The sequence below is a fragment of the Electrophorus electricus genome, chromosome 16 (assembly GCF_041902795.1).
Source record: "Electrophorus electricus isolate QZ-2024a chromosome 16, ASM4190279v1, whole genome shotgun sequence".
In the NCBI taxonomy this organism is placed as follows: Eukaryota; Metazoa; Chordata; class Actinopteri; order Gymnotiformes; family Gymnotidae; genus Electrophorus; species Electrophorus electricus.
Genome location: NC_137512.1, coordinates 26,455,001 through 26,464,419, shown reverse-complemented (window position 1 = coordinate 26,464,419; position 9,419 = coordinate 26,455,001). Strand labels below are relative to the sequence as shown.

General features: G+C 46.2%; 1 protein-coding gene across 5 annotated transcripts in view; it reads left to right on the top strand.

Annotated features, from left to right (window-relative positions):
• The first annotated feature begins 281 nt into the window (after positions 1–281).
• Positions 282–9,419, top strand: part of nup160 (nucleoporin 160) — a 19,924-nt gene continuing 10,786 nt past the window's right edge. For 2 of the 5 annotated variants that reach the window (XM_081699135.1, XM_081699134.1), the window contains exons 1-22: positions 282–540; positions 1,162–1,270; positions 1,631–1,841; positions 1,939–2,149; positions 2,274–2,349; positions 2,716–2,830; positions 3,029–3,265; positions 3,392–3,489; positions 3,633–3,717; positions 4,171–4,239; positions 4,349–4,432; positions 4,542–4,712; positions 5,385–5,484; positions 5,615–5,780; positions 5,863–5,999; positions 6,235–6,395; positions 6,479–6,591; positions 6,906–6,976; positions 7,055–7,214; positions 7,470–7,539; positions 7,648–7,746; positions 8,409–8,528. In XM_081699135.1, coding sequence (XP_081555261.1) covers positions 441–540; positions 1,162–1,270; positions 1,631–1,841; positions 1,939–2,149; positions 2,274–2,349; positions 2,716–2,830; positions 3,029–3,265; positions 3,392–3,489; positions 3,633–3,717; positions 4,171–4,239; positions 4,349–4,432; positions 4,542–4,712; positions 5,385–5,484; positions 5,615–5,780; positions 5,863–5,999; positions 6,235–6,395; positions 6,479–6,591; positions 6,906–6,976; positions 7,055–7,214; positions 7,470–7,539; positions 7,648–7,746; positions 8,409–8,528 — 2,763 coding nt within the window. In that variant the 5' untranslated portion in view covers positions 282–440. The remainder of the gene's footprint in view (positions 541–1,161; positions 1,271–1,630; positions 1,842–1,938; positions 2,150–2,273; positions 2,350–2,715; positions 2,831–3,028; positions 3,266–3,391; positions 3,490–3,632; positions 3,718–4,170; positions 4,240–4,348; positions 4,433–4,541; positions 4,713–5,384; positions 5,485–5,614; positions 5,781–5,862; positions 6,000–6,234; positions 6,396–6,478; positions 6,592–6,905; positions 6,977–7,054; positions 7,215–7,469; positions 7,540–7,647; positions 7,747–8,408; positions 8,529–9,419) is intronic. The other 3 variants (XR_014117636.1, XM_081699137.1, XM_081699136.1) reach the window with 3 other exon arrangements.

Below are 9,419 nucleotides of genomic sequence, written 5' to 3'. Positions count from 1 at the left end.
CTCAGCGCTTCTCCAGTGTCTTAAAAACATACGCACAAAAATGTTGTTATTTGTTTATGCGGTCATAAATATGGCAACAAAATTGAAAAGAAAGATTTCAGCCTGATAAATTGTAGTCACCGTTAAAAATAAAATGTAAAATGTGTTGTAAATAAGAGTCATGCAGCCTCGCCAACAGCTAGCCCACCCTGAGGTTTCTCATTACACACGCGTCAAACGCACGGCTCAGTACCATATCATTTTACATCACACTTCAGTTACTTATCGTAAAAAAACAGCTCTCCCCAGCATTCCCAAATGCAAAAAGTATCTGAAACCGGAAGTATGCATTGTTTACAAATCGAATGCAAACCTAGCAAGTGACGGAAGTGGGCGTGCCCACCGTTAACGAAACACGGCCATTCAAATCGCGTCATATTCGGTGTGCTAGCGCGCGGACGATGGCGGCTATCTTGGAGCGAAGCTTCATAGAAATCTGTGGATTTGAGAGGGAAACAGTTCCGCGCTTCAGAGACGTTACGATTAACCCAGGTAAAAGGTGTAAGTACTTTGCAGTGCTAATTCACATTTGCTTAGAGTACTGTAGTCAAACCCTGTTCAACGCACCAGCTACAGAAGTCGTGACTGACTTTAGCTGAGGTGGATATTCGAAGCTAAAATAACAAGCTAAGCTAACACGCTAAACTAACCCAGGCTAAACTAGTAGGCTAAGCTAACCCGGCTAAAACAGTAAGCTAATGTAGTTGGTTGAATGTGTCGTTTTCCTATTCAGCCCCATGGCTACGACAGCCTTTCTTGAGTTATTGTTGCATTGCAGTATATATGTAGGTTTAGGTAGTTATGAGCTAAGTAGTCATTTTCGCTACTACTAACCCTAGCTGGTTATCTAACTACCTCAGCATTGGAAGATTTTTCTTTGAAACATTTGAGCTATTTTTGTTTTGAGGATTTATTTTAGTTTGAATTTTATAATGTTGGCAGGTAAATTAGCTAGACAAGTCCATGATACAGTTTGTAGTGAAACAGTAAGCTGCAAATATTCAACCTGCAGCGGGCCCGCCATATTTCTGGCCTGCTGCAAGACGGTCACGTGCGAATGAACGCCTTCTCCTCGAGCGGAGTTTCCACCCTGTTACAGTAAAGGTTGTTCTCCGCGTGCAGGTGCGAGCGCTCCGCCCGGCGGTGTGAAGTATCCGGACAGCGCAGGCGGATTTTCCTACGAGGACAGCGGGAAGCTACTGTCGGTCACGAGCAACAGGTTCATTCACTGGTGAGTGCTGAGTGACGGTAGTTATTAACACGGGGTTAGGGGTGTGTCTGCGCGTGTGTGCAACTTCTATGTAAGGTCAGTGTTTACAGGCAGGATGAAACTGAATACACTCTCTTTAAAATAAAGGGAATTGTATTCTAGAGTATGTGTATGACTTTTATTCACTGTTGACTTGGCATAGTCATGGAGGTTCTTCTGTTTCTTTGCTTGCATCTGCCTCACACGATTAAAGGTCAGTTTGGTTTAAACTGTTATATTAAAATGCTGAATGTGTGTATTGTGGTTGGTAGTGTGTGCCAGAGCTGCTGTACCAGGAAGCCTAAACTAACCTTTAACCTAAGATGTGATTCTGCCAATCAGGTCCACATCTGGAGACACCATTCAGCTAGTCGAGCAGTCACTGGATGTTAACCTGCTCAATAATGCTATCCGCCTGAAGATCCTTCAGTGCCCCCTGCTGCCCGGGGGAGTGCATATCCACGAGACCCTCAACAATGTCATCATTCTTATCGTCACTAGCCAGTCAGTGCACCGGCTGGTGCTGCCTCACCCTACCAACATGTACCACAGTGTAAGTTACCATGTTGCATTAGTACCTGCTGCTTGGAAACTATTATATTAACACTTATTTGTGTGTGTCTGTGTGTGTGTGCTGGGCTTGGCTGAAGGAGCTCGTAACTGAGCTGCAGGTGCAGTCTGTCTTCACAGATGTGCGGAGAGCGAGTGTTCAGGACGCAGCTCACAGCTATATGCTACCACCTGGACAGAGCCCCATCACATCCGCCGCCTGGCTCAGCCCACATGGCCACGCCCACTTTGCCCTAGCCCCGCCCTCAGGGGGCATCACTGTGGTTACTTTACCACCCCATGATCAGCAGGGTAAGAGCCATGTCTTTTGCTGCAGACTTGGAGAATTGTGTGTGTGTGTGTGTGTGTGTGTGTGTGTGTGTGTGTGTGTGTGTGTGTGTGTGTGTGTAAAACTGTTGTGTGCTGTACTCTCCAGGATCTGTCTCTGTACTGGAGCTGAAACAGAGTTCAGTCATTCAGAGGCTGGCAGGCTGGATGCCCACTGCCATAAGGTGAGTGAGGAAGAGTTGACCCCTGTAGGACAGTGGCAGCTCAGTGTTTATGGTACTTGACTAGTAATCAGAAGGGTACAAGTCCCATCCCTGCCAAGTTTCCACTGTTTTTCCCCCTGGTCACAACAGTGCCCACTGCCAGGTTGCCAGTGTTGGGCCCCTGAGCAAGACCCTTAACTATCAATTAGTCAAGTTGTGTTTAGTCAGAATTATAATTTACTTTGGATAAACGTGTCAGCTAAATGCTGTAAATGACCCCTGACCCTGTTCTCCTCAGCTCCTAAACATGGAGAGGTTTTGAGTCTCTGATATTGTGTGTGTGTGTGTGTGTGTGTGTGTGTGTGTGTGTGTGTGTGTGAGTGACAGGGGAGAGCAGAGCCCGAGTGACCTTGCTGTCAGTTTGTCTGCGTGGTCACTGGACGACGACACCTTCCTGTTCACCATGTGTCAGGACCTTAAACTGAGAGTGTGGAGCTACAAGGTGAGGAAACACGTGCAAGTCTACACTACGAGAGGGAGAAGCTTTCACTGTATCTCCCCTCCCCTGCCATAACCTTACCACATCTCCCTTAACCCACCCCCCCTCCCATAACCTAACCTCACCTCCCTTAACCTCCCATAATCTCACCTCTGGTTAGTCTTTGTGGGGCATGTGTGAGTTGTCCTGTTTCATGTACAGGAGCAGCAGTGTGTCCTGGTGACAGACCTATTGGACTTTGTCCCCGCGGGCCGAGAGGAGATGAGGCGTAGTCAAGGACAACACCGCCTGCGTCTGTGTTTCTCCCCATCTACGGGACTTTGTGTGGCTGTCCACCTCACTGCACCCAGCAATTCCCAGTTCTGCGTCCTGCAGCTGGTTGCCAGTGACAACAGCCGCTACAGTCTGGAGCATATCTCCACACACTTCAGCACACAGGTAATGCAAACACAAAGGTAACACAAACACACTCAGCACACAGCTAACACACTCGCACATGTAAAACACACACTTGCATGTTCAGTCTTACACACACTCTGCATGACTAATGCTTGTCTACCACAGGAGACCCTGGTGGACTTTGTCTTGACAGCCACTGAAATCTGGGGCCTCTGGGTGGACGAGGACAACCAGACCGTGATGAAGTACACCAATTTTGAACAGTGAGTTTTGACTTTGCCTCTAAGCTGCTGTGTGTGTGGAGCTGGTGGTCCACACTAAAGTGTGTGTTGATGTGCTTTGTCCAGTAATGTTGTATGTTGTGTTGTGCTTTGGGCAGTAATATTGTGTGCTGTGTGTTGTGCAGTAACGTAGCAGCCATGTGGAACCAGGTGTTTGCACAGCCCGCTCCAGAGGAGGAAGTCCACATTGGGCCGGACCAGGACCCCAGAGTGAGCACTAATGGGAATGGGAATCATCGTTAGTCAGCAGTAAAGGCAAAAGGGGTAGTTGTAAAGGGTAGGTGTACCTGTAGGTGGTAAGGGTTAGGTGTAAGGGTTGGGTAGTTGTAAGGGGTAGGGGTACGTGTAGGTGTAAGGGGTAAGGGTTGGGTGTTAGGGTTAGGGGTAGTTGTAGGTGTACATGTAGGGGTAGTTGTAAGGATTAGGGGTAGGTGTAAGGGTTAGGGGTAGATGTAGTTATAAGGTGTTTGTAGTGGCCAGTTAGCGAAACGAACATCATACCTCAGAACCAGGATCAGGGAAGGAAGTACTGTGTACACACACACACACACACACACACACACACACACACACACACACACACACACACACACACACACACACCCCCCTGCAGAGAGAACAGTCTTTTTTACTACTAATCAACGTGTGGTGTTTTTACTCCAGGAGACGTACCTGGATGTGCTGTTCTCTCCGCTACGCTTCACTGGAGCTGCCATCGTTAAGGCCTTGCAGGTATGCTCTCACACTCTCTCACTCACTCACTCTCTCTCACACACACACACACACAGACAGAGGCTTGCTTTCTGATCTCTCATGGTTAGTTCTGAAATGCTTTGGTCAGATTTACAGACGTGGTACAGAACGGATTCTGGACTTGACATGGGATTCACTTAAGAAGGAGGTCACACTGACCGTGGAGAACGAGGCAAGTTTCACACACACACACACACACACACACACACACACACACACACACATACACAGGCATGGCTATTGCTTCACTGATTGTCTGCCTGTTTTCTGTTTGTGTGCAGCTCCAGAGCAGTGTGACCCAGTTTGAGTTTACTCAGGAAGATTACCGTGTGCTCCAGGTGGATTTTTGGTCCAAATTCTATGCCTGCTGCCTACAGTACCAGGAGGCCCTGTCTACCCCCCTCGCCTTGCACGTGAACCAGGCCACGGCCATGGTCTGCGTGCTAAAGAAGGTAACAAATTCGCCAGCTTCAGGGGGGATGCTTCTGTGGTTATAGTTCTGGTCTCAGCGTGATCAAACAGGACTGCGCTTGAGCACTATGTTCTGCTCATACTGAATGACCAAAAGCTTGAATAAACTGCATACTAAATTATTGTGCCATCTCTAGTCATAGATTAGGGGTCAGAGTCAGGGTTGAGGTTGTTGGGGTTGAGGTAATGTGACAGATTTGCTGAGTGATTTCTAAAATATGTGTTTCTGACTAAAAAAGGGCCACTTTGATCTGCCTCGTTAGTGCCAGGTATAGAGGGGTCAAATCCTCCCAGGAGCGAATAAAGGTGTGGATGTGCTGTGCTTGGTAATTGCACTTCCCCATTTCCCAGCACAACTCTCTGACGTTGTTGGTCAACAGATATCGTTGGTTTGTTTTGAATGGACTGAATGGAGAGGACAATTTTTTTTGCATGACAAGGGGTACAATATTCTAGTGAATTGAGTTCAGCATCAGTAATGTTTACACACTGCGCCTCCACCCCAGCAGGCCGAGTGGTTTTACAGCTGCTGTCCAGACATCATGTTGTACTTGCTCTGCATGTTCAGATGATCGTTACTGAGTGAAGATTCAGTTGTCATGGGGGGTTAGGGGCTGGTTTGGTGAGGGTTCACCGCGGTGTGTATGTGACAGGGCTTCGTGTCGTTCCTGCTACCCTGTTTTGCTGTGGACCACCTGTACCTGTCGTCTGAGGAACACCTGTTCTCTGAGGAGGACACGCCCATCTCTGAGGGTAGACAAATTACTGTTCAACTGAAGAGCTTTAGCATTGTAGCTAATCAGAGAATGGAAGGTTGATTTTGTGTGTGTGTGTGTGTGTGTGTGTGTGTGTGTGTGTGTGTGTTTTTGGGGGGGGTGCTCAGATCCAGAGCTGGGCAGTGATGTTGTGCAGTTAGTGCAGTGTGTGCGGTTGGTGGGAGAGTGTGTGCAGGGTGACATGGCATGTGAGATGGACCGAGCTCTTGATATGCTGCTGTCTCCAGAGAGAGCTACAGAACAGGTGCTGGAAAATCTCCTGGCCAATGGCAGGTCTGTACCCCCCCCCCCACACACACACACACATACACACATATACACACACACAAACTCTCCTCGTGTGTCTCTATCCTAGCGATAACCTCATTGAGGACATTAACAACAAGCTTCAGGAAGTGCGGAACCCCCTGGCTGCCATGACGGCTCTGCTTCGAGAGCTCGACCTGGAGACAGACATGGAGACGAGCCCAGAGAGAACGGTGCCCCCCACAGGTGGAACCACACACTGCACATCACTGTGAGACGATGCTAACCAAATTATTAAATTAAGGCGTTGTGGTGCAGGCATGCTGGGATACCCCAGAGCAGCACGACATGCTGGGATACCCCCGATCAACACTACTGGATATAATCAGTGTGAACTGGAAACAGCTCACTGCTGTTGGGGTTCACTAGTCATTATATGATCATTAAACTGTAATCACTAAATTGTGGGGGTGTGTTGCAGGCCAGTCTCTGAGTGTGCGGATGAGTCTGTCCCAGCTGTATGGCAGCAGTGTGTCGGTCAGTGTCGTGTGCCAGGCCTTGTGTCAGACAGCCATGAGCCGTGCGCTGCTGTGCAGAGATATTCTCATCCTACAACACCTGTACCTCCGACTTGGAGACAACGTGAGTGTGTGCGTGTGTGAGGGATGAAGCAGAAGAATCATAAATCACCACATTAAATCTGTGTGTGTGTCTGTCAATGTCAGTCTCTGCAGATGCAGCAGGATCTGATACCACGGTGCTGTAACCTGCTCTGCTGTTACCACCTATTGAAACAGCTCAGCCAAACCTTCACCTCACCTGTACCACTGGATACACTGTGGGTATACTCACTCATTCATACACATATAAATATAATCTCAAACACACACAGAGCAGGTAGTGCTAGGTCATGGGTGTGGTTCTCTGATGGATGTTGGAAGGTCAGTCTGATTAAGAGCATCAGCTACATGCCTTACATGTTTATATTGTCCATTGGGTACATTGAGTGTATCTGTACAAATACCACTCTCACCTACACATACATACACGCGTGCGCTTCAGGACACACAACCCCACCTTGTATGTGAAAATAATTTTACATGTTCTCTGTCTCTCTCTCTCTCTCTCTCTCTCTCTCTCTCTCTCTCTCAGAGATATTAATCTGCAGCATTTGTCAGTGTTGAAGTTGTCAGACTCTCCAGCTGTGCTTCCCAGTAGATCAGGTGAGACCCTCGTCAGACCCTCATCACAACACTCCCTCTCTGACTCCCTCTGACTCCCTCTCTGACTCCCTCTCTCAGTGTTGAATCCTCAGACGGTGGTGGAACTGTTCTATCAGAACGTGGCTCGTAAGCTCATCGTGGCTCAGCTGTTTGGCCAGCGGGGGGCGGAGGCGAGTCAAACTCCACTACACTGGCCCCAGCTAATCTCCAGTGTAGTCACACTGCTGTCCCAGCACCTGTATCCTCACACACCACACATGACCTCTGTGTCTGTGTCTGTCTCTCTCACTCACTCTCACACAAATACTGCACACTTACTCACACATACACTAGAGATTGAACTAGTCTGACACCATGTATTGAAACTGTGCTGATATCAGCTAAAACGCTGGATCAGATATCGGTGGAGAAGTTTTTAATTTCTTAGTGGAGGTGGTAATAGCAGTAGACAGACTCCTGGTCTCCACAGTTTGAGTCCTTACATCATGACTAGCTGGCCCACCAATCCAAGCTTCCTGTTCCCAGAGTGCTTGATGGGAAACTGCCAGTACACACAGCTACAGGTGAGTGGCAGTATTGAGACCTGTGAGGATGTGTGTGTGTGTGTGTGTGCGCGCGCACGCACTTATGTGACTCTGTGTGTGTGTGTGTGTGTGTGTGCATGCACGTAGGAGTACGTGCGTCTGATCGGCCCCTGGTGCCAGGCCAACGTGGGGTCATGTCGGTTTGTCCTGGGTCAGGCCTACCTGGCCAGTGGGGAGGGCCAAAAGGTTAAGTCACACCTTCACAACAGTGAAGCTCATTACACTCACCAATACATTTGATCTCTAGCGCACTTACTTCTGACTACTGGTTAGAGGTGATTGTCACAGTACAGTACAGCACACACATGGCAAGCACAGTACACACTACTCATTTACAACAGTATTTGATTTTTAAATGTTATTGCATTGTAAAGCCACCTTTTTAGGTTTGTGAAAAGCATTATATATTTTTATAATTTGTTACTAATGTTGTTAATAATAATAATAATAATAATAATAATAATAGCAGCTGCAACTTTATTATGTCCAACTATTAATAATGTTAATATTTGTTGTGGGTGTCCAACTGAAGAAGAAGAATTACTACTACTACTAATTAGTAGTAGTAGTAGTAATAATAATAATAATTATTATTATTATTATTATTATTATTATTAATTATTATTATTATTATTATTAATAATAATAATTACTACTACTACAGTTGGACACCCACAACATAAATATTAACGTTAGTAATAAATTATTATTAATACAGTTGGACATGCTCAACATAAAAATAATAATGTTAATATTTATTATGTTGTGTGTCCAACTGTTGTAGCAATAATAACTAATTTTGTTATTAATGTTAATATTTATTATGTTGTGGCTGTGTCCAACTGTAGGCACTGCAGTGTTTCCAGGAGGCAGCAGAGGTGGTAAAGGAGGAGGAGTTTCTGATGAGATTGACAGGCTTGGAGGAGGAGACCAATACTACCGCTCCACGCTTGAGCTATTACAATAAGGTGTGTACACACACACACACACACACACACACACAATCTATTACAATAAGGTGTGTACACACACACACAATCTATTACAATAAGGTGTGTACACACACACACACACACAATCTATTACAATAAGGTGTGTACACACACACACACACACAATCTATTACAATAAGGTGTGTACACACACACACACACAATCTATTACAATAAGGTGCGTACACACACACACACACACACACACACACAATCTATTACAATAAGGTGCGTACACACACACACACACACAATCTATTACAATAAGGTGCGTACACACACACACACACACACACACACACACAATCTATTACAATAAGGTGCGTACACACACACACACACACACACACAATCTATTACAATAAGGTGCGTACACACACACACACACACACACAATCTATTACAATAAGGTGCGTACACACACACACACACACACACAATCTATTACAATAAGGTGCGTACACACACACACACACACACAATCTATTACAATAAGGTGCGTACACACACACACACACACACACAATCTATTACAATAAGGTGCGTACACACACACACACACACACACACACACACACAATCTATTACAATAAGGTGCGTACACACACACACACACACACACACACACAATCTATTACAATAAGGTGCGTACACACACACACACACACACAATCTATTACAATAAGGTGCGTACACACACACACACACACACAATCTATTACAATAAGGTGCGTACACACACACACACACACACAATCTATTACAATAAGGTGCGTACACACACACACACACACACAATCTATTACAATAAGGTGCGTACACACACACACACACACAATCTATTACAATAAGGTGCGTACACACACA